This window comes from Rutilus rutilus (assembly GCF_951802725.1).
Source record: "Rutilus rutilus genome assembly, chromosome: 19".
Lineage (NCBI taxonomy): Eukaryota > Metazoa > Chordata > Actinopteri > Cypriniformes > Leuciscidae > Rutilus > Rutilus rutilus.
In genome coordinates this window covers 23,071,469-23,097,477 of record NC_140232.1, presented here as the reverse complement: position 1 = coordinate 23,097,477, position 26,009 = coordinate 23,071,469, and the positions used below count along the sequence as shown (strand labels likewise).

General features: G+C 39.1%; 1 protein-coding gene across 2 annotated transcripts; it reads right to left on the bottom strand.

The window, feature by feature from the left end:
• Window positions 1–1,052: 1,052 nt before the first annotated feature.
• Window positions 1,053–24,081, bottom strand: LOC311278531 (uncharacterized protein). Of its 2 annotated transcripts, none has more exons than XM_084389441.1 (7): window positions 23,720–24,081; window positions 12,207–12,428; window positions 7,208–7,265; window positions 5,986–6,073; window positions 5,112–5,686; window positions 3,070–3,204; window positions 1,053–2,799 (listed from the first exon to the last, which is right to left on the bottom strand). In XM_084389441.1, the coding sequence occupies exons 2-7, from the start codon at window positions 12,338–12,340 to the stop codon at window positions 2,245–2,247; spliced, it is 1,545 nt and encodes a 514-aa protein (XP_084245567.1). In that variant the 5' UTR covers window positions 12,341–12,428; window positions 23,720–24,081; the 3' UTR covers window positions 1,053–2,244. The 2 variants fall into 2 exon arrangements, with proteins under 2 accessions (XP_084245567.1, XP_084245568.1); XM_084389442.1 differs by having other exon boundaries at window positions 6,040–6,073.
• Between the last annotated feature and the right edge of the window lie 1,928 nt (window positions 24,082–26,009).

Below are 26,009 nucleotides of genomic sequence, written 5' to 3'. Positions count from 1 at the left end.
TTGACCCGACATTTTTATGAATAGTCATTTTGATATAAAAACATTACAATCTTTTGCACATTAGTACTTAATTACACAGCTTTAATACACACCACCCTGTTGTTTGATAAGCAAACGCACAACATTAGCTGCCACACTAAACTCAACTGGTCTTTGAGATACACAATATAGCTAAAATGATGAGGAAAACAAAAAAATCCCAAAGCACATAATCAAAAATCACAGAGATACTGCTGAGATAATTTTTCACCAGAGAAAAATCATTCCGAAAGGACAACCGGAAAGAAACAAATACTTTCAGGAACACCAAGAGCAAATTCCCTCCCCCTTTTCTGCATTTCTTCTGTTTGTAACATATTTACAACACTGCACCAACATTTGATAGCAACGAAGGCTTAGACAAGCGGTTTGATTATATTTGGTTGACCTGAGCCCCTTTCTGAGTGCTCCAGCTATTTGGGATAATTTAATCCAGATCACATTAGCATCAGATTCAAAGACACTGAGAGAGCGGCTATAGTCCACAGATCACAGATAGTTTGACATTGTCCACTGGTGAAGCTCGTCACTGTCTGGCCATAAAACCCCAAACCCCCCCTCCCATAGACCTACGGGGCAACATACACTAATTTTAAATCGCTTTGTCATTGTAACTTTTTTAAACTCCCATTATTTCCATATAACATACAGGAGATTTTTTGCAACAATCTGATATATGCGATTCCATTCAATCTTATCTGGACATCCTGACTGCTTCTGAAAAGATGGGGGGAAAGGGATTGTCTATGATACATTTCTTCTGACCAATTGTGTTATATTCCTAATTGTCCAGTTTTTTTATTTAGAGAGTCCTCCTCGGGTCATCATTGGTCTCCCCAGTCCTGAAGTGATTCACTCTGTGCTCTTTCTCAGATGAAGAAAAAGGCATATAAATCAAACAATCCACCAACAACAGCAAGAAATAAACCATTCTCTGATACCACAGGACAGTGCTAGTTTCACTTTACTTTCTTTTCTTTTTTTATCCCTTTACAAGGGTTTTTTTTTTTCTTGAAAGCATGCATCTTTTTAATCAGGCAAAGTGCATAAACATTATTGACAAAGAAAAACACTTATTTTACCGCATTGAAGCACTGTGGTGACTCATGTGACAGTTTGAATCGATGTATGACCAAAACAAAAAATAACATGAAAAGACATTGGGGGTCTCCCGTCAGATATGTCATAACGTTTTTGTGTGCAATTATTTAATATTTTTTGTTCACTGTCCCTGAGCTTTTGCTAATTCCCTCCGGGATCTTGCTTTATTGACAACTGAAATTTACCATCTATTAATTTTTTATATGTACTCTTCAATTTTATAAGGGGACTGTCTACGACAGACGACATGCTGAGCATGAAATATTTGTGCTTATAAGAAAATACTTTCTTGACGTTACAGGATCTGTTTGAGCAATCGAATTAGAATCTTTATTTTAACTTAAATTATGTGATTAATTTTTTACAGAAATAGAGGCTTTGATATTACAAAAATAGAGCCATGTATTTCCTAAAGCTTTTAGATAATAGATAGCTTTTAGCTGTTTTAAAATAGGATCAATTCTTCTATTCGATTAAATAAAGGCTTTTTGTCAATATATGATATTTTGCTTGGCAATAGCTTTTGATTGGCTCTCTGATAAAGTTCACTTTCTATATATTCATTTTTGAAACGGGACAGAGCTTTGCTACAGTAAGTGCTTCGAATCCTCAGAGGGCCGTGGAACACAATTAGACTGTGCTTTTTCACAAGTTGCTTTTGTAATTGGCTTGTGCTCGGTTTTTTTTCTCCTTTGGGATTTTCTAGGCATCAAATACGAGTTTGACCCGCAACTCCGATGGTCACTTTGTTCGAAAATACAACATTTAATGACAAATAAACAAGAATTCCCTCTACAGGAATGCTACTGTTAGGTGTGATATGTTTTGTCTGTGGTAATATGTCATGGCTGGTGACTATTTTTCTTCCTCGTGATGAGGCGTGCGACTAATCGAAATCATTTCATTCTATCATTTTGTGCTGCGCGAATACTGACCTTTAACTAGACTTACAAAACTCAATTAATGCTCAACTAATACTTGGAACCCATGTAAAATATATAGCAGTGGCACAATGCGCGTATCCCATTGGGTTACGACACGTGCGCGTGTCCCAATTCAAAATTCAAGCCCTAGAAAGGAAAGTTCCCTTTACTAGAGCGCCCCCTACAGGCCAGTTACATACATCTCCATACCGTCATTAAAAGTAAAGATGGTGGTTGTGCTGGAGGTGGCCGAGCCCTGCTTCAGGTCAGGGATGCTCTCGTACAGGCTCTCCCCGGGCATCAGCATTGCTTTGGCCGGGAGATGCTGTAGTTTGGGGGTCTGCTGGGGGGGTGGAGGGGGTGGTGGTGGTTGTTGTAAGGGCTGCTGGGGCCGCTTTCGCTTGGGTCGCAAGGTGGCGCTGGCATTGGGCGGAGGCCTGTCTCGCCTCCAGCCTCCCCCACCCTCCATGGTCTCGTAAGCCAGGTCTGTTTCCTCGGTGCTGATGGCTTCATAGCAGTGGTCCTCCATGCAGCCGGGTGGCGCTCTCGAGCCTTTGCCCTCCTGCGGTGCCCATGTTTGGGGTTTGACTACCACGCTGAAACCCCCGTCACGCTCACCACGGTCACCCCGAGCCAAGGTCCTATAGCCGCTGATGTCCCTCGCAGCGGGAGGCGAGCCGGGCACGCCTCGCTTCTTTTTGCCCGGTTTACAGACTTTCGAATACATCTCTGTGATCTATATGACAATAAAGAGACAAACCATCTGAAATGTATTTGTGAGTGGAAAATCTGATCTTTTACTCCAAATGTTTGGTCTTTTAAGAATACACATTTTACAGCTGCTTCTAGTTAACTCTGAAACAGTGTTTAGGGATAAGGAAGTGCTCTGGGATCATACAGACAATGTTTCTAGATTGTATAATACCCTACAAGACTTCTTGACTGCACAGAATGAGAAGTAGAGGATGTTTCTCAGGACTGTGTGGAAAACTAAATGCACACTCACCCCTGCTGCAGATGCTGCCATATTCTCTCCCGCATGAGAGCTTTGAATACCCATCTGCTTGTGCTGGAAAATTATGTCATCATCTTCCGGAGGTTTCCATATGTACTGCTCTCCATTTCCCATAAACACTGCCTCCTAAAGTATTAAAAACAATTGACTAGAATAAATATTATATTACAGTTTAAGGAGCCATCTCAAACAATATACATTGGGGAGTAGAGCTCAGCATATCTAATTCATCATGACCTCCAAGCACAGTTCACAGGTTTAAAACCATTGGTTTTAAAGAAATAGTTCACCAAAAAAGGAATCCTGACATCATTTACTCACTCTCATGTTGTTTCAAATCAGTATGACTTTATTTCTTCTATGCAACACTAAAGGAGCTTCAAAATGTGCAAAACTTACACAACTTGTGTGCAATATTAAATCTTTTGAATGTCTCTGTGTGAGACTAATTAAATTTGAGGTCATTAGCCACTGATAGTCACTTACACTGAGCTGCAACTGAATCAAGTCAGTAAGTTGATCTAGACGAGTCCAATGTGTGAACAAATCAGCTGTTTCACTCATTATATTGAAAAGAGTTGCCAGGATATTGTTCCAATTTTTTTGTGTTTTTTTGAAAAAATAAAGTAATACGGATTGGGAATGGCATGAGGTTGAGATATAATTTTCACTTGAGGTTGAATTACTCCTAGTTTTTGGGTATATATTTTAGCTGTTGTAGGTAACAGTAAAATAAATCAAAGAAGATAAAAACCCTTTAAAATGGTTTCATAGTCTGGATGTGAGAAATCCACAAAGACTTTGCAAAGGTCAATTGAGGAGTCGATTCAAAACTCCTCTACCTGAAAATAAGCCTATGTACCATAATCAGGCTGCAATCCCCCATCTTAATGCCTGCCCTCATGTCTAACCATCTTCTGCATCTAATGATACTGAGCTTAATGTGTTTCCTGTACTCGGGCTGTAAGGGAACAGGCTGATGCTTGCTGTGCATTTTCTCCTCATTGTTATGCAAGAGAAATGGAAGGTGGGCAATGGGGTGTGTCACAGAGCCACTTTTAAGGCAGGAATTTGCATGTTGTTTTAGCCTCTTTCGTTCAACATTGGAATTCACTTTGTCTCCCATTAGAACTGGCCCATTTTATGGGTCTGGCTGTTTGCCAGGGTTTCAGTGAATGAGAGGTTTCACTCTGCGTTTCCGCTGGTTGCATCATCCTCATAGTTTAGTACCTATGAGCATCCAACACCCCGAATGCTGTGGATGGACCACAATGCTCGCAAGTATCATTGATTTGGACAGTTTTTTTACAGAGGAAATAATGAAGTACACTTACAGTGTACTTAATTGCAGACCCACTTTAGTTGTAAGTCCACACTAGTGCTGAGGCACACAAAAATAGAGGAAGACATTCCCAGCATGCTTCTATTTATATAATACACAATTTAAAGAGCAATTGGAAATTACAGTGAGTCAAAGGCTTTTAATGGTCATGGAAAGACAAATCGTTTTTATGAGCAACAATGCTTTTATATACTGCAGTACTTCTTTGCATTTGTAGTCTCAGCGAAATGCCGTTGCAGTGTTGCATGACTTAGTGAATTACATGCTGAATGTATGTGTAGAAGTGATATAATCACAATGAATTAATTGATTGGCTTGATTCATTTATAGCATTGATAGTAATTAACTGCATTGTTCTTGTTCACTGCTGTACAGTATATGAGGGTTATAGACCCAAGCAGTAGAGCATGGTGCTAGCAACATTTGATTCCCAGGAAGCGTCTGCCAAATGCATAAATGTACAGTAGGTTTGTGCACCATTCAGAATGGAATTGAGAATATCCTTTAAATTCTTATTCCATTCTAGAATGTACCAAATAGAATTGCAATATGAACCCAATAAACTTGTATGAAAATGAATCAATCTTCAAAGAAATTCATTTCACTTTTAGAAAATAATATTTATAGGTCTAGATAGATAGATAGACAGATACATAGGCATGTAGATATACATAGATAGATATGTAGATACCTTAGGGAAAGATGGTAAGTTGAAGCCCTCCATGTTTTTCCGAGGCATCTTCTGACTGTGTGGGTGCGTTGGAGGCGGGGCTGGGTGAGTGGGTGGGGCATGCCGAATGTCCCCACTACTGTGTCGTTGTTGTCCAAGCCCCTCCTCGGTCTCCGTCCCATTGTCCCTCTTCTGGGCGGCTTTGTCCACTCTCCGGACCTTTCTGATGCAGGCGTACTCCACTGTCTCCTGCGGTTGAGGGGGCGTGTTTAACACTTGGGGGAGGGTCTCAGGTTCCGGAATCCCACCCTCTAAGCAGTCCCCGTCAGGATCAGGTGGAGCTGGGGTATTAGCAGGGACCGCCGGTGGGGCAGGGGTGTCCGTCTCCCCAGCTCGTCCTCCGACGCCATAGCGGGCATCCTCAGAACCACGTGTGGGAGAGGAGCGGCGGCCCACCTCGGCGTACGTGTGTTCCCCGTCCTCACCAGAGGGGATCTGAGGCAGCTGGCGGCCCTGAGAACGCAGGTCGGAGTTTGAGCGACGGCTAGGGAGTAGGAGCAGATCCATGCTGGCGGGACGGTTCTTCTTAGAAGATTCTACAGAGAGCAGCATGATATTAATTGAAGTCGAGAGCTTAAAATCTGAGCAGCAAAACTATTGGTGTTTTTTTTTTCAAAGAGACAGTAAAAAGATTTGCTCGAAACTGCAGAGGCAAAGGGCAGCAGACACATGCCAATCACTATAGAGTAAAAGTAATTACATCTACTAAAATAGCCTCAATGAAACTACCAGAATGCAGCTGGTACCATGCTCAGACCTTCCCCCCGAACTGCAGGTATGTGTGAAGAGCTAGAGACTTTAAGAGCTTTAAGAGATGTGATTTTACAGTACATACTCTTGCCATTGCAGTTGAGTCTGTTCATCTCATGAAGCTTGGTGTCTGACTTACTGATGGAGCGCAGCTTGGACTGCCGCAGTATACTCTGAAAAAAGATACAAAGATAAACTGCTTAAAATGTGTGTTCAAATAAAAATAAAACACAGTATAACCAATACAACAAAATTGTCCGTTTTCCAATTCAGCCTATGTCGGGCATATTGTTGGGCCAAGCTAGTACATGGCACCTCTACATTAGGGTGTCTTACTGTGTGTGGTGCTAAAAAAAGTGAAATGGCTCAAATGCTTTTGTTTTAGATTTAAAGCTTAAGAGATCCGTTCAAAGTTTAGGTCAGATCCATTTCCACTGAGCCGATTAAGAAGATTAATTAAATTCCGGAGGAGCCTTCAATTTGTTACTTGAAAACTAGTTAGTGGGAAGAATTCAAATCCTGAAACAAAACCATGAACTGCTTGAACTGACATGGAACTGAGCCCAGACCTGGGTTGCTTAGAAAATACGTAGAAAAGAAGGAATTGATTGCAAGGAAGGAGAAAGGGTTTCATTCACTAGCCATGCATACACACGTAATTGTGCAAAAAAAAACCTGTCTGTAAATGTTTTCATACAGAAATCATGATTTATCAATAAGGTTGCAGTTTAGGATACTCTCTCCTTCTGTCAATGTATATACAAAAGTTTGGGGTTAGTAAGATTACATTTTTTGAAAGAAATGAATACTTTTATTTAGCAAGGACACATTAAATTGATGAAAATAAAGACATTTATAATGTTACAAAATACTTATATTTGAAATAAATGCTGTTCTTAGAAACATTAAATTATATTCAAAGATTCCTGAAAAAAAAAATTTAATCACAGTTTTCAGAAATATATTAAGCAGCATCTCTTTCTTGAGCACCAAATCAGCATATTAGAATGATTTCTGAAAGATCATGTGACATTGAAGACTGGAGGGATTACTGCTAAATAAATTACATTTTAAAATATAGAAAAAAAAAAGAAAAAAAAGTTTATTTCACAATATTATTTTATCAAATAAATGCAACCTTGGTGAGCAAAAGAGACTACTTTCCAAAACAACTGACATATACATTATATTACATTACATTAAATTACACATTCATAAACTAGTGGGAAACTAAATGGATAAGGATATGTACAACTTGTGTGCAATTATTAGTGAATGAGACCCAGAACAGACTTAAAAATTCTCACCATGTCCATGAGCCTGTGCTTCCTCTCCTCTCCAGGGCCATTGTGTGTCTTCCCCTTTCTGCAGGACACAATCAGAGAGATGTGAATCAGTTCCCAAATCAAACATTTTAGAATGTGAGGTTCAAACTTCAAATGCTTTGTTTATCCATGGATTTATGGAGACGGAATGCGCTGACTCATTTGAGCCCCCTGATTCAATTTACTTTAGTAGTTCCAACTGTTTATCTTGTGCGGGAAGAAAATGCCCATTTCAATTCAATTAGGCTACTCAAAGGATTCAAGGCAGTTGTTTTTCATAAACTGTTTGAGTGAAGTCATTTGATCAGAAGTAGTAACTGTGCAAGTGTATTCAAGATGAACTGTCCTCGAAATGAGTCCAGATTGGCATTTGAAACAACAGAAGGCTTTCACTGGATAATTAACAGGCATCTGAGTAACTGCATAGTGACGGTGTTCAGGCCAAAACTTAGCCACACAGAAAATCAATCAAATAATCAACATAATACAATTCAAACATCACTAAAATAGTTGAATAGATGCCGAGAATTAATTACTTCATGAACAGACAAGAAGTACACAAACATTCATGTCTTTCGGTGACTCCAGAATCTAAACTTTCCTCTCTCACTTGTACACAGAGCCCCGATCCAGACCCATTACCCGGAATGTTCTGCCAAATTTGACCAGACATCTGTTTATTCTTGGAAAAACATGTCTGTCGTTCTCTTCTGATTGCCTAGCGTTGCTTTGATAAGATTACAGGAACAGAGTAGGTATCAGGAATCTGCCCTCAGAAGTAGAACAGCAGGAGAAATAGATACAAAAAGGATTTTGTAAAGTACTAAAGCTATTACTGAGATTACAGTGAATCACTGATATTTTGTTTTTAAGACATAACAGAATAAAAAACATTAGTGTAATATCACGCCAGAACATTGAATCTTCTCAAAAAACTTTTTGGAATAAATAGTCTACAACTACAGCTTTTTAAACCCATATATTTATCTTGTTCAAGACTAACATGATATGAATTATGTGGAAGGTTAGTGAAGAGAAGTTATCACATAAGCTTCAATTTTGCCTTGTGCTCTTTAAAGGGACAGTTCACCCCCAAAACAATATTATGTTTTTTTCATGTAGTTACAATATGTCGGCTTTGAAGCTTTAAAAAGAACACAAAATCATCATAACAGTGGTCCCTACTACTCGTGCACTTTATTTCATTGCTTTGTGTGACAAATTGACCGAAATTTACAATCTTCCCCTACATTGGTCAGTTAACCACTACAAAGGAATCACTGAATTAGCGAGTCAGTGAGAACCGGATCAGTCTGAATCATAAATGAATCATTCCGACTGGTTTTATGAACTGTTTCATCTTTCATTTTTGAGTGAACTATTCCTTTATGAGCCGCACATTATAGACGTTCAAATGCAAGAATTCTTATATTAGTAACATTTTAGTAATGTTCATCTTTGACTACAGTGTTTAGTATATTTGCGAGCTCTAAATAATATTTTGTCAGCAAGCTTGACCTGAAGAGGTCAGTAATAATAGGTTTAGTAGGTTTATCAGTAGTAATATCTCATACTTGTTAAAGGGATACTCCACTTTTTTTGGAAATAGGCTCATTTTACAACTCCCCCAGAGTTAAACAGTTGAGTTTTACCGTTTTCGAATCCATTCAGCCGATCTCCGGGTCTGGCGGTACCACTTTTAGCATAGCTTAGCATAGATCATTGAATCGGACAAGACCATTAGCATCTCTCTCAAAAAAAATGACCAAAGAGTTTCTATATTTTTCCTATTTAAAACTTGACACTTCTGTAGTTACATCGTGTACTAAGACCGGCGGAAAATGTAAAGTTGCAATTTTCTAGGCTGATATGGCTAGGAACTATACTCTCATTCCTGCGTAATAATCAAGAAACTTTGCTGCTGTACCATGAGTCCAGCAGGCGTAATGATATGACGCAGCGCCTGAAAATAGGTCTAATAGGTTAGACAAACTTAGTCCCGGTCACGTTGGAAGTTATTGAGCTGGGGACTATTTTCAGGCGCTGCATCATATCATTACGCCTGCTGCACTCATGGTACGGCAGCAAAGTTTCTTGATTATTACGCAGGAATGAGAGTATACACTCACCTAAAGGATTATTAGGAACACCATACTAATACTGTGTTTGACCCCCTTTCGCCTTCAGAACTGCCTTAATTCTACGTGGCATTGATTCAACAAGGTGCTGAAAGCATTCTTTAGAAATGTTGGCCCATATTGATAGGATAGCATCTTGCAGTTGATGGAGATTTGTGGGATGCACATCCAGGGCACGAAGCTCCCGTTCCACCACATCCCAAAGATGCTCTATTGGGTTGAGATCTGGTGACTGTGGGGGCCATTTTAGTACAGTGAACTCATTGTCATGTTCAAGAAACCAATTTGAAATGATTCGAGCTTTGTGACATGGTGCATTATCCTGCTGGAAGTAGCCATCAGAGGATGGGTACATGGTGGTCATAAAGGGATGGACATGGTCAGAAACAATGCTCAGGTAGGCCGTGGCATTTAAACGATGCCCAATTGGCACTAGGGGGCCTAAAGTGTGCCAAGAAAACATCCCCCACACCATTACACCACCACCACCAGCCTGCACAGTGGTAACAAGGCATGATGGATCCATGTTCTCATTCTGTTTACGCCAAATTCTGACTCTACCATCTGAATGTCTCAACAGAAATCGAGACTCATCAGACCAGGCAACATTTTGGCAAATTTTGGTGAGCTTGTGCAAATTGTAGCCTCTTTTTCCTATTTGTAGTGGAGATGAGTGGTACCCGGTGGGGTCTTCTGCTGTTGTAGCCCATCCGCCTCAAGGTTGTGCGTGTTGTGGCTTCACAAATGCTTTGCTGCATACCTCGGTTGTAACGAGTGGTTATTTCAGTCAAAGTTGCTCTTCTATCAGCTTGAATCAGTCGGCCCATTCTCCTCTGACCTCTAGCATCAACAAGGCATTTTCGCCCACAGGACTGCCGCATACTGGATGTTTTTCCCTTTTCACACCATTCTTTGTAAACCCTAGAAATGGTTGTGCGTGAAAATCCCAGTAACTGAGCAGATTGTGAAATACTCAGACCGGCCCGTCTGGCACCAACAACCATGCCACGCTCAAAATTGCTTAAATCACCTTTCTTTCCCATTCTGACATTCAGTTTGGAGTTCAGGAGATTGTCTTGACCAGGACCACACCCCTAAATGCATTGAAGCAACTGCCATGTGATTGGTTGATTAGATAATTGCATTAATGAGAAATTGAACAGGTGTTCCTAATAATCCTTTAGGTGAGTGTAGTTCCCAGCCATATCAGCCTAGAAAATCGCAACTTTTCATTTTCCGTCTGTCTTAGTACACGATGTAACTACAGAAAAGTCAAGTTTTAAATAGGAAAAATATCGAAACTCTTTGGTCATTTTTTTGAGAGAGATGCTAATGGTCTTGTCCGATTCAATGATCTAACCTAAGCTATGCTAAAAGTGGTACTACCAGACCTGGAGATCGGCTGAATGGATTCGAAAACGGTAAAACTCAACTGTTTAACTCTGGGGTAATTGTAAAATGAGCCTATTTCCAAAAAAAGTGGAGTATCCCTTTAAGCTAGAAAACTGAAAATGTCCAATATTGAGAAGAGCTCCTACTATCTAGTATCTATACATACACCTTCTCAAGGTTTTTCATTTACTTTTTACCACAGGATTTGAATTTCCTCTATCCCTCTATCTCTCATTCCCCTAATTCTTTTTCTTTGTCCTCCCACTACCAGATGCATCATGTGCTTTGACAAAATGAGACATTAGCATTCACACAGCGCGTTCTGTGCTATCATCGGTGAAACAAGAGAGAGAGATGGAAAAGTAAAAAAAAAAAACCCACTAAACAGGCACTTCCTGTTTAAACATCACTGCCATGTCAAAATGACATCCCCACCATTACGCAGTGAGCATGAAAAAGGAGTGGGTGAACTTCAATGCCATTTTTGAATAAGCTCTATAAAAGACCTTGGTGACAGTGATGGGTGAAGACAGATGATCTCTGGCTTTCATCCTAGAACAAACACATATTACATATGCCTTCATATTACAGGAGCATTTTCTGTGATATTCCTGTTATTAAGATTTATAGTACAAATCACATTGTCATAAGCAAGTATGAGAATACTAGTTTGGTGTAAACATGTTGGTCAAAATCTCTGTTTATTCAAAAATACTGTAACTGTACTAATATAAGGCCTACATTAGAAAGTAAGATCTGCTGGTGTTCTAATTTATTGAGTGCAATGGACTGGGGAAATAAATCATGGTTCTAGCAGATGGAATGAAAATACATTTAAATGAAAATTTCAAATAAATGCTGTTCTTTTGAACTTTCTATTCATTAAATTATTTTGAACAGAAAGTATCAAGGTTTCCACAAAATAATTAGCAGCACAACTGTTTTCAACATTGATAATAATAAGAGATTAACATCTCTTGAGCAGAAAATCTGAATATTTAAATGATTTCTGCAAGATTCAGCTAAATATACAGTTTTGCCATCACAGGACTAAATTACATTTTATGGTTTGGTATATATATATATATATATATATTTTTTTTTTTTTTTTTTTTTTTTGGTGTTCTGGGTTATAGCTAGGGTGTTTCTATATGGTTTCTGTTGTGTTCTAGCCCATGTCTCTATAACAATCTGGTCACAATATATGGTGTCCTTCCTTCAGTGAAAGTCTAAGGAAGTTTTTTTACCGTTTTATCTTAACCCTCTCCTCATGAGCTGCATGATTTGAGGTATTATGTATGCAACACAAAAGCAGGATGAGTTATGCACTATACTTAGGTTAGGGGTTTGAACAAGCAAGCACCCCTGAATATGAATCTAAACAAACAAGCAGAGATGACAAGACATTAGAGCATTTTATATATGAGCATATGTGTTAGTGTGCAACTCACCTCTGGCAGCCCACACATAGCACGACGATGAGAATGGTGACAACGAAGGCTGAGGCGGCGGCGATGGCCCCCAGCAGCAGTACTTTGCCGTAGGGATGAGCAGAGAAGTTCACCCCGTCCTGCATGGAGGCCATGTGGAAGTGCTAACACACACACTTTCACGCACGCCCTCACACACGCACACACATATGCACACACACTCTCAAACACTGTCCACAAGATCTGAAAGGGAAAAGTGGAGGTGCTAGAATCAGTTCCTTTATGCTTTGAAAAGCCTTTTTCACCCATCAGAGGGATAACAAAAATGAATCATACTTTTACAGGGGCTATTTCAATATTAGGAGGTCTCAGTCCCCAATGAGAGTATGATTTAAAAATAATAATAATTATACTGTATATTGTATACTAGGGTAGGCATGAACAATACAGTAAGTTCTACACTACCTATAAATTCAATCCCTGAATATTGAGTTCATTTCTAATCATTTTAAATAACCAGCTAATATTCATTAAGAATATAGAATATAGAATGAATATATATATTCATTAACTTTATATAACTGCAATTGTCTAACTTTAAAGAAGATCTACATTTATCATTTTCATTCATGGAGATGTTTTTTAGGAGGATTTTTGTCATCTGGTGGAAAACAAACACTTTTAACATAAAAATGACATGAAACATGAAACACTGATGCAGATTTCATAACAATCTATTAATAAATGCACACACGTTGTCCTCTGTTGTTGACGCGGGATTGAAGAACACGCTGAATAACGCAGACTAAAATACGGAGATTGGACGAAGCCTATCGCCGGTTTCATATGAGTTTTAAAGGGGACTGAGGCGATCACAAATTAGTGTATATTACGGCGTTAATCGCAAATTTGGAAAGGTGGAAATTAAGGGGGGGGTAAAGCCCTCCTTAAAAGGGCCTAGTGATGCCCCTGCTCTTTTATTCCTTCCCTGAAGCCATTCTCTGTAGTGTGAATGAATGACAGAGAATGACTCTCCCCCACACTTTCTCTTGTTCTCCCTCTGTCTCACTCTTGTACTTTTATTTTGTCTATCTCTCTGTGTGTGTCTCCTGTAAGGTCTCTCTCTCTTCTCTCCCATGGTGTGTCATTTTCTGCCCACTGACTGTCACTCAGCGTTTGTTTGAAATCATTTGCCTCAGACTAGGGAGCATTTTTCATGCGAAGATTCACGATCATCAGGTACCTCATCTGTCTGTTGCTGTGAACAAACAGGCGACAGTAAACGCAGTTGCTGAAACCCTGAGCTTTTACATGTCACTTAGGCCCCTTTCTAAACAGATAGTGTTGTGGTTTCTGCTTGAAACTTTTGTCATAAAAAAACACTATTTTGCTCTCTGATGAATATGACAGTACACTCATGATCCTGCGAGGTCCCTTGCTCTGCTTGCTTTAAAAAACATTTGATTTGGTAGACTAACATTAGATGACTAAAAATAGTAGTGGCATGCTAATAAAGCTCACACAGAAAGTGTAGCAGTGCCTGGGGGTCCAAGTGGTCAGCTACTGCTTAATGTCCCAGGGGCCAAAGTGGTCATGCACTATATTCACCAGGAGCCCAAGTATTAAACTTTATTTGACAGTGTCAGGACACACGGCTTGAGGCTTTAGAGGCCCCTGGCAGTCCTGTGCATTACAAATAAAATACATATATATGTTTTAGATATTACACATACAAACTGTTTAGAAATATATTTATATACAAAATTTCAAAAATATATGTATATATATGCTATGTATTAAATTTATATTAAATACTGAACATATAATTAGAAATTATACAAATATTCTATATAATATATCTAAAGTAATATACAAAAAGTATATATATACACACACAGACACATCTCCAACTCTTCCTGTTTCTGTAGGGGACATCGCAAATGTCTGCACAGGAGAACAGATGCATTGAAATGAACCCATGTGAGACAAATGTATAATACAGTCTACACACTTGACAGCATTGTTGCGTACACTTCTCCAATTGTCCAATGTTCTCCATTACATCAGAAATCTTCTGAATGAGCCAGCACTTTTGAATGGAGAGTGAGTCCAGAATCGCTCAGTCACCTTTTGTTTCCATGCACAATCCCGTCTTTATTTTTCATTGTGAAGACTTGTACTGCTGGTGGGAGTACAATGATTTCTATGGCTATTTCTGACTCGCACCTTACAGGCATCATGCATGAGCTCAAGTGTGTGGATTTTGTCAGATAAAGAATTACCCCAGTTTTAATTATTTTGGCTTTTGGTTTAGCACTATCAAAGGGAAGTGAGTCATGATAAGAGCTAAAATACCTCTGTGCATAAGCAAACAACATTGTCGAAAACAACAAAGGAGGGAGACCATACTAAGAAAATGTCTCTTTCATTGTGTCTTGTTCTTTGTCAGACTGAAAAAGGACTTTTTACTATAATGCGGTTGTCACAAGTGAAGTACGCATGCATACTTGCCCTGAGTTGCACCTGAATTCCTGGTGACCCCTTTTAAACTGTACACGGGTCTCTTGAGTATGCATCAATGAAAAACAAGCCTGATGATTAATGAGTGGATCCATCATACACTGACTCCCTGTTTATACACAGAAAACAGAGAGTGTTTGTCAAAGGCTGCCAGGCAAAATTAAGAAAAAATGCGGTGCTAGACTAAGGCACACATCCAGACCCTCACATTCCAGATATCAATGAAGATTACAATAGGATCGCCACAGGAGCTCTGTCCGCCCAACAGCACCTACAAAACTCAATATGAATTACTCAATATAACCAAAACAAATCAAGCATGATCTGCACTTAGGGATAGTTCACCCAAAAAATAAAATGTTGTCACACCTAAACTTGGTTGGTTAGATCAAAATGTCAAGGTTTGCCTAATTAACATGACAAGCATTAGCCCCGGCAGGTGGATATACATGAACAAAAAGATGTTTCTCCATTATGGCCATTCGAAATTAACCATAAGTACTCCGACTAAGAATTGGAGGGAATTGCAAGGAACATATATTGCTAATATTTAATTTAATATAAGTCTTACTCCAGATCTGTCCAGAGCACCCATGGCGTATTTCAAATCTCATTAATTTATTGGCAGTGCGTTATTCTCATATCTTAAATGCCTAATCAAATTAAAGAAATTAAAAACGACTGAAAGATAATCTCTTTCTCCAGATGGGCCTTTTTAGCACCATTTGATTTGCTCAAGACAAACAGACGCTCAGAATATTGAAACACTGATGACTATAATAAAAGCCACTGTGATTTTGACTCTAAATTTTGCACATGAGCTGCTTATTTAGGTTGCATCGGTATGATAGAATTTGCTAATGGCAGCCTAATAACTTGAGCTTTCTTGGTTTCATTGTTTCCCAATCAGATGATGAGTGTACCTGAGGATCCAGAGAGATATTAACATCATCATCTCTATAATGCCTTTCAGATACACATAACACAAGCACATTTGTGTTATTGTCAAAAGTGACAAGCAATTTGTCTATCCACACTGAACATGAAACTGCTGTGCGATGTGAATCAAACCAATGCATTTGGACCAATGAGATGTAACAGTGGACAGAGCTTCCCAGCTTGATGCAGCAAATATACACACCAAACACTCATAATATCCTGTCACAACATGTGGCATGTAGGACAAAAACTCAGATTTACATGGTGCTTACAAGCTTTTATTGTGATTAAAAATATAAAGCATCTGCTGAATGACACTTAACCAAATACAAAACCCTAGCCCATGTTGCAAACTACTACTAGTGTGTGTTGCCATATGTGTTTCTGGAAAGAAAGAGACGAGGACAGTGCTCAAAACGAGTGCTCTATCAGGGATTGTTCTGTCACGAGCACGTTATTCTGAGGCCAGATGGAGCTGTGACTGTGTTTCATCCCACCGAATGGCAGAATCACATGTTGGTCATATTGATTTGTCAAGTCATTCCCAATAATGATGTGTTTCATGCAGAGAAGCATGCTGGGTGAATAAAATAGTCCCTGTAACTGTCAACAGGTGCAGATGCTGTTATGTGCATATGTGACTAGACTAGACTAGACACTGTTACATAAAAAAAAAAACAATCAAAGGTATAGATGCTGACCTTTCTGATGATAATGCGTGTGTCATTTTGACATATTCTACAGAATTGAAAGGGTTTGTTCACCCAAAAATGAAAATGATCCCATAATTTACTCACCCTCAAGCCATCTTAGGTGTATATGACTTTTTCTTTCAGCCAAACAATCTTCCACTGGAACTAGACTCGTGTACAGCCGTTACGGAAAGCCAGTGATTATAGTTTATAATGGATATTTTTCTTACAAAACGTATCGTTTCAGTTCAGAAGGCCTTTATTAACACCCTGGGACCATATCGATTACTTTTATGATGGATGGATGTGCTTTTTGGTAAGGGTTAGTTCACCCAAAAATGAAATTTCTTTCATTACTCACCCTCGTGTCTTTCCAAACCCGTAAGACCTTCGTTCATCTTTGGAACTAAAATCAAGATATTTTTTATGAAATCCGACAGCTTTCTGTCCCTCCATAGACTGCATTGTTATTACCACTTTCAAGGCCCAGAAAGGTAGTAAAGACATTGTTAAAATAGTCCATGTGACAACAGTGGTTCAACTAACCCTTTAATATAACTCTGATTATGTTTGGCTTAAAGAAGAAAGTCATATACACCAAGGATGGCATGAGGGTTAGTAAATTATGGGATAATTTTTATTTTTGGGTGAACTAACCCTATAAGCTGCCTTACACTGTGATTTACGGCTTACTACTTTGAGTATTTCCTATAATAACTGCCATAAATTAAAAACTGTTATTGTTTTCTAGTCTCAACCAAAGATGGCACTATTATTGTGGTATAATCAATATGTGTTGTTGGTCTGTTCCTGTCTACGTGGGCGGTTCTTGGCCAGAATAAGTTGTAGTGTAGACTGGAACTGATGGTGTTCATGAGACTAGGGCTCTTTAGTCCACACACACATCTACGTCAAAGTTCAAATACAACCATCTCTCAAAAATAGCACTGAGAAGACTAACGGTTAAACTCCCATCACACTTTTTGGATGGCGTCGAACTTGGCAAATGTGAGGAGTTTGTGGCTAAATCTACATCTTGTCTTTGCTGGGCTAATTAAACAGTAAAGAGCTTGTTTCCTGTGTAATTACATGGATACTATTTGGGAAGAAGCAGAAGCCTGTCTCTGATACACAGTCCCTGTCTTTATTCTCCGACTGATTAATTTGCCTTTCTGAAAACCAACTCATTAGAGCAAGACAAAATCCTCTGTAATTGGTAAAATCAGCTAATGCTGCGCAATAATTTAGGATACCCAGGACAATCCCCTTAAAATTATTACCACTTCATATTTGATTAATGTGACCAAGCAAAACGAAAACATCCTGTTCACTCTTAATTGGAGACTTTCAGTCCACCACACAATTTAAATTGAAACACAAATGAAACAAGCCCTCCAGTCTTGAGAGCTACTAACAGAAGTTATGATCTATTACTGCACTTAATGACTACGTACAACTTCTTGACTATAGTATAAATAAATTCAGTAAACATGCTTAACATGTTAAAATATGTAAAAGATGGCCCCTATATAACTAAATAGGGATGTACAGATATTAAAGTGCCCCATTATGCTTTTTCAAATATTACCTTTCATGCAGTGTGTAATATATTATATTACTGTAATTATATATTACAGATCAAAGTGCACGACAAATAAACGTATCTCCTAAAGAAAGAATAGATTCTATAGATCTGCTGAAACGAGTCATTCCAGTCTCACTTCCAGCTTCAAACCTACATAATGTAATACATTTGCATCTATGTTCTTCATTGGCTGTCTGCGAACAACGTCTACTTTGACCCTCCCTTTAGCTGAGGCCTGGAAAAGTTTGGTTCGTGTTGTCGATATTTCGAGAAGACGCTATTTTCCGCACTACAAATCCACTTTGTATGCACTTCCAAAAGGGGAAAGACTCGCGCCAGAATAAAATTTTTTAAAATAAATGTCGCCATCGTTACTGTTCTATCACTGTGTGTGTATCAAGTTCTGAGAAGGCCTCCGGAGCTGAAATTCAGATATGTCTGACAACCAATACATTGCAGATTTTAAATTTCTATAAGCCTCCTACTACTTTGTCTCAATAGAAAATAAAACACTGAAAACGACAATCAATAATTTGTAATCCTACAAGTGAATTTAGGCAACACAACATTATAAGATGCAGTATGAAAAGTAAATAGGCTATGCATTTTGAGATTTGCCAAATTTTACATTTAACAGTTTAAATTATGTAGCCTATGTTTTTTAAATTATTCCAAGCTTACGAAATATGCTTAATGAATCTAGATAGTTTACCAGCAGGGGCCAACTATGCTGGCATTTTCAATGCTTAAACTACTGCTCCCTAGTGGTTATTGTCTGCAATTGCAGATTCATCAAACAACAACAGCTTATTGGTTCTTCATGAAGCCTCAGCATGTCCAAACTCATGGAACTCCAGGTCCAAATCACATGATTAATCCTTTTTATTCGGGTTCCCTGTTTTTCATTTCTTAACCATGTGTCTGAAATTAATCTCACTGGTTTAACGAAGACTAAATTGGATTGTGTAATAATGGCAGGTCTCCATCTGTATGTCAGACACCAGCTTCTATTTTCCAGTCAATTACTTCCCCAGAGAAATAAAGAGAAATATTGTGCCTGTTTGTAAGGAGCTCATGGAACAGGGAAGACGAAAGAGAGAAACAGAAACAGAGAGAGATTGGGGAATGGCATGTTTTAATTACTGTGAAGCCCTAGATTTCAGTCAGAGAGAAACTGGCACGTCCCCCCAAACCCAAGAGACATGACTCTCTCGCCTCCTCCCCCTCTCGTTTTTTCCCCCTTTCACTCTTTTCCTTCTCTTTCTGTCCGTTTTGCATCAGCAAAAAGAATGGGGGAATGGGTAGAAGTGGATAGAAGTGGAAAGTAAACTACAAAAATGATGACGACAAATGAATACATGAACTCAAAACATGTTTTAGGTGTTCGCTCAACTTCTGTCACTGACGTTCATGTCATCAGAAATCATCAACTCTCATTGAAAATGAATTACTTCCTTCTTCTTTGTTTTAAATCTCTGCATGTGTGAACGGCCCTTAAGTCTCCTCTGAGCAGCATGTTAGCATGAGGGATGTTAAACGATTTATTCGTAAACAAGCAGTAAATCAGGGTGTCCTCTGTCATCTTGTCTTGGGTTTAAAACAAACACATCCTTCAAGCCAAACTCCTCAGTGCCACCTTTACATAACTACTTTAAGATATAACTTATTCCAGAACTAAGTATAAATGACTGATGGAACTGATAGTTACAGCTGCACTCACTGCTGCTACTATTTCCATATACAGCACTAACAGCTAATGCTAACTGAATGTGATGAAAATACAATAAAAAATTCTATTGATTCACATTGAAGGAGTCATCTATAATGACCAAACTTGATGGTAAGCTCTTTTGACGTTGAGCAGTATCCAATCTCTTAGCAACCATCTAAAGACACCCTAGCAACCACTCAAAACACCCTATCAACTGAATAGCAATCCTCTTAAAGACATACACAATGAATTAGCAACACCCTGAACCACTCACTTCACCTATATTCTTGTGATTTTTTATATTCTACTTGGACTAGCAGACATCACTCATATTTTGTGTAAATGTAGTTGTAAGTGTAAATGTAGTGTATGTAGTGTAAATTCATAATTTCAGTTGTATTTAAATTGCAAAAAATATAAATAGTTTTAGATAAATAATTTAGGCTGATAATTTCCCGTTATCAACATTAACCATATGATGAATGTTCGTACATCTATCCTACTGTTTAAGAAAATCAGAAGAAATACATTTGTAGAAAGTAGCAGAAGCAGCTTTAAAATAATAACAGTATTGTAATTATTTATTTATTTAAATATAATCTGCCATTTTAAAAACTGTTCAGTATATTAGTATAATGAAAGAGAAAAAAAAAACAATGTAAGCAAATTACTGGTGTCATGAACAGCCTGCAGTGCTGAATTGAAACAGATCAAAACACAATGACTGAAAATAGCAGATTTTAAGGTCACTAGAGATTCCTGCCCTTATGACCTTTGTTTTGAGGAGACAAGGACCTTCTGACCTCTCGCTAAGACATTGTGGAGATGTAGTTTTGCAAGTAGCTGTGAATCATTCTGGTTTGATCATTCTGGTCTCTTCCACATGACCTTCATTGTCAAACTAAGAGAACATTCACCCACACAATCTGTACTCAATATGTAACTATAGGTGGGGCAAATCAATTTGGATTTCCTGTATTTTCATGCAATCATATTTCAAATGCTCTTCATGCAGATATTGCAGGTCTAAAAAAAAATACACAGACACAAACACACAAATATGCACACACTCTTATGTTCAAGGACAGATATAGGCTGTGTATGTTTCCTCCTGTGAGGAGCTATGACCACTCATCTGCTCCACGATAAGACTGAGAGAAGGAACTCTTCAGCAGTTCGCAGTATCTTCAGCAGAGCCTCAAGTTTAATGGATGTCTGCCTGCAGGGCCTTATCGCACCGTAACAGACCTACAGCAAATCTCTGACGGTTCTCTCAAAATTTGTAGACTCTGTTCAGCTAGGCCACCTCAGGATAAACAAGAGGTTCAGGTAATTGAGTACAGGGGAAACCCATTTCAGATGTGACAAAACAAGGCATGTAATTCACGTAAAAGGTTTCCCAAATAGAAGACTTCAATGTTCATGATTAAAGAAAAGATCAGCTTGTTGAGTCTTGTTGACCAACCTGGTCTGGTTCCTCTGTCATGACTCATGACCAAGTTTAGTCACAAAGACCAGGCACAAATTATTAAGGATTAAAAATACTCTCTATGCTTAGGTCATGCTGGAGTCAACGTCATTTAAATCATTTAAATTTTGCTATGCATTGCATCACCTGTATATTATACTTACAGGTTATATTATAACCTGCAACTGTAGGGTTTCCAAGCAAGTGCAGCCTCCTTGTCTCTTTAGACAAAAAAATATTTAGAAACCATTCTTTACCCCTCCTGACTCCAGACATTACAACGTATCACATGTGACCCAATGTTGGATTTTTTTCCATTGATTGGACAGTACAGAACATTCTGCTTGCTTTCTCTGATGCTCAAGGGTAGGGAAATCATATCTGTTTCAGTCTCCACCAATCAACAGGAAGTTTATATGACTGAGCAGTTGGGCCCCAACAGTCTGATTCATTGCAGCCAGTCACTCTCACAAACTAACTCACATTCATGACACAGAACCTTCATCTGTCTGTTATTTGGATGACATGTACATCACCAGTCTGATCCGGCAAGCCTTCCCTCAACACTAGTGTTGGCAATTTGATTAATTTAAACTTGATTCTTTTGAATCGTTCACAAAAAGATTCATTCAGATTCGTACTGTAGCCCTTTCTGCAAATTACATTGTTAGGCCAGTAGGTGGCAATTGAATATGCTATGTTTATTCTTGATGAGTGAATTATTAAACCAATTTCGTTAGAAAGACCCATTCATTACTGAAAGATTCCGGAAACGAGAATCGACACATGAAGATATTCGTTTACGAAAGAGATGCTGCACTGAGCAGCTCATTCAGTATAGGAGGCGTGTCCTTCACACGCCGCTCTCGAATGCTATTGGGTCGTACACGCTAAAGAAACCTAAAAACCGTAGGAGCTTTTTTCGTTCACCTAAAATGTTAATTCACAAACTGAAAATAGACTAGTTTAAAGTCATTAGTGTTCTGTTTAGTCTATAGACTTTTCCAGTTTATCTGGCACGGGCGACCTCAACTTGTACAGTGAGCTTCGTCTCGTGCCCAAATTACACATCATCATCTTAAAGGCCCACTGAAGTGGCATTATTCCATGTCACATGTGTTGACGTATTTTCCACTGAAACACGAAGACTGGGAGGGACATATCGAACCCCGAAGAATTTAGTTTATCACAGCTTGGCCAGAGCCGTTGAGCTCGGTAAAGCCGCAGTTTCCTCCTAATCTCCTCCATTTTGTTTTAAAAATAGCATTCTGTGCAGAATTCAAATGGGTCCGATATGTTTTCTGGTATGTGCCGACTCGCGCATATGATCTGCTCTGTGCTATCGTGTCTCTGGACCGGAGCAGACTGTTGTGTGCGCTGCTGCAGTTTGCGTGACACTTGCGTGAAACCTGACTTCAATCGCCCCCATTGGAAAGCATTACACTGTCTGAATTTAGCCTATCCACTATATATAGCGCACAATGTGCCATTCACCATGTAGAAAACAGTAAATGGTTGAACAAGTGACCGATTTTTAATGTAGGACAGAGACTAGATATATGGGACAGGACGCTTTAGATTCTATAGAGAACATTTGATTGGACACTGCAAACTGATGTGATCAAAATCATTGATCCATGTTGGCGGAAGTGAGAGACTAAGTTTTGAATGTTTATATCTTCTAAATCTAAATATCGAAATATCTTTCGCCATGGTTTTGTAGCACACTAGCTCATACTAAAAGCCCCAAAAAAACATCAATTTTGATTTCATGGGGACTTTAAAGTACTGCGCCCTTTTTTTGCAGACAGGAGATCAGTCAGCTTTTACTGCGGCTGTTTATTCAGACACAACAGGTTAGCAAAATAAGTACTATTTTGATTCGATTTGCCCATATGAACTTTAAAACGTGAGCTGTTTCAACTGAAACACTGCTGTAGGCTATATGTCAAGTATGCCAGTATACTATGCAACACCATTGTTTTCCTGGCTCTCATGTGATATGTAGCGCGAATGCATGATATGTTATGACCCGCAGCGGTCGACCTCTTATTCAGCACGAGTAATTCGTTGCTCCCGAGGGTATCGTCCCGCCAATCACTGATGCACTCAGGAAATAATCTCACAAGATCAAAGTGGAAATGCACGCGCAGTGCAGGCGCGTCCTCGAGGCCAGCTCCCACAGCAGACTGCAAGAGGTTTCCATCGAAATCCCTTTTAATTGAGGGAAACAAATAAATGATCGGATATGTTGCTGCTCCCTTAATTGATTCCATAATTCACGGTATTAAATATGATACCGAGCAATGCTGAACAGCTGGTTTCCGCCGAGTGAGAGAGTGTGCCACAACCTGCTTATAAACCGTTTAATTAAGCGTCGAATCACAAAGGGTAATGCGGCTACACTGAAGCTGTTGCACACGTGTCTTCTGACTTATGATGCGAGTCATTAATATAATGTAAACCGGACGCCTATCCCTCCAACCTCCAACAGCAAATGATCATGCTATACATTCTGATATGCGTTTAATACAGGGTTCCGTTGTATGGCCAGCACGTAGGCAGAAGTGCATGCCAATGAGACGAGAGCCGTATACAGATGCTGCTGAAGATACTCACTCAGTTTAGGGATTCAGGGGGCGCGTCGCCGCGCAGCATCCACCTCGCTGCACTCTCTCTGCTGCTGCTGAAACGTCTGGCTCCCGATCGAACCCCGCAAGCATAATCAATAACCTGCGTTGAGCCTGGATTCGTATGTTAGGGAGGACATGTGTGCGGTATGGCATCTGGCGTCCTCAGCGCAACCTCTGACCATCCCCATTGTTCCCGTGCTGCATGCCGCGTCGCTCACAAGGCGAAAGGTGTAAACGCACAGCTGGGTTATTCCAAGTCGAGGTTCAGTTGTGATATGAAGACCAAGTCACGGCTGCCTCCGTTGAGGCACCTCAAGCCTCAATCCTGTCTGGAGAATCGGCGACAGTACCATATGACAGCGCGGTGCCCACTCCATTGGCATTTGGAGCTCGCGTTTTGCGCCACTGCGCGGGCAGTCTGGGAATGACAGCCAGTGGTTGAAAAGTACAGAAAGTACTGTAGGCTATGTTGTGATTACCATATTCACTATCGTTCATGACACTTTAAAAGTACTTCATATGAGCAGTTTTTTTTTTAAATTCATTTTCTATTGTGTTATGCATGACAATGTAAAATTAATTATAAAAATAAATGCACATTTTTACAATAACTTGGGTAACAGGGTTGACTGGTTGAGCTTGACCAATAGAGTCAATTGTCAACACGACACGACAGGTTCCAGAAGGGAGTTTTCACAATGATACCATGAAAGAATAATTTCTGCATTCCCAAAGAACATTTCAGTGAACCGTTCCTAAAAGAACCATTTTTTCTTAGAGTGAAGAACATTAAAATGATCTAAAGAACATTTTACCAAATGGAAAGTAAAAGGTTCTTCATGGAGCCATCGATGCCAAAAAAGACCCTTTATATTTAATAGTACACAGTGTCTTCTTGCTGTAGAAATTGTTAATTTAATGTTAATTTATTTTGCACGATAGGAACATTTAATCAACCTTCATGTTACAGCATCTAGCCTACACAAATGGAGACATATATTTAATGGGCACAAAAGGGGATTCACAAACAGGTTCTAGGTGCCAACCCACCAATCTAACACAGCTCTCTCTCTCTCTAAAGATGGTAAATTTGTTTATCAGCACAAACTGAGACACACAGACCTAAACCCCTGCACCCTGCTGTTAATCATCCATCTGTGGGACTATGGACCGTGCAGTAAGCATAGACTCACTGCAGCTGGCAGCTGTGTTCAGCTGGGTGATATGTGCTGAACATGGCTGGGCACTGCAGGGGCTAGTCCAGTAGGGCGTCCAAATTATGAAAAATGCAACTCGGCTGACATCTTAATTACTTTATAAATCTAGAAGAAAAAAAAACATACTTAGAAGTCTAAACACAAACATATGCACACAAACCCCATTGTGTAGATAACTGCATATGGTGCAGTTCAGCATAGGATGTTCTGAGATTTGAGTTTGACTTGAGTTTTCAGTGTTTGCTGAGGTAAGTAAAAGGAGTACAACGATATTCTGGCATCATTGTTGTTACACTGTAAAACAAATTATATGAACAATAAGTTGTGACAACATAGGCCTATATTTTTTACATTGCTTTTGTTTTACATTGTTTTACATTAAAAACTTTTTAAAGTTATACAAGATTCAACTTGTAAAGTCATAATGTAATTTAAGTTGAAATAACTTGAACATCCAAGTCGATTGTACTTAAAAAACTTAAGGCAGCAACTTTTTTTTACAGTTTACAAACCCATATGACATTGCATGGAACAAAAAACGAGAAGTCCATAGACTATAAGTGGATAGCATCAAGAAAATTATGCTCCATTATAAGTCTTCTGAACTCATATAACAATTATGTGAGGAACAGGCCGCAATGTAATTACTCACTGAAAATCTTACCTTGAAAATTCTGCCTGACAGCCATGGTTACCATTCCTTTACATTGGACGGAAATGAGCAGCTTGGACAACCATAACCTTCCTAAGTATTAACTCATAAACCAGCATGGATTTCATGTTGATCTAGGCTGGTTTATGCTGGCTAGAGCTGTTATAGTGCTGGTCTGACTGGTGGACCAGCTTAGTCATGTTGTTCTCAAGCAAAACTAAGCTGGTGTAGCTGGTTCACCAGCAAACCAGCATCCCATGCTGGTCCCAGCATACAAAACATTCCTTATGCTGGTGACCAGCAATGCTGGATTTGTCAGCCGTGGAAACAATCTCTACAAGTTTGGGATTCTACATAAATCATTCACCTTTCAAATTTGCCTAAAATAATGTAGGCTAAAACAAATC

Excerpts from the sequence above, each read along its gene's own strand:
- LOC311278531 (XM_084389441.1), bottom strand. The coding sequence starts at position 12,340 with ATGGCCTCCATGCAGGACGGGGTGAACTTCTCTGCTCATCCCTACGGC. Across the intron at positions 5,687-5,985 it reads ACTCAACTGCAATGGCAAGA|AATCTTCTAAGAAGAACCGT; the intron begins GTATGTACTGTA and ends TGCTCTCTGTAG. Across the intron at positions 3,205-5,111 it reads ACTTACCATCTTTCCCTAAG|GAGGCAGTGTTTATGGGAAA; the intron begins GTATCTACATAT and ends TTAATACTTTAG.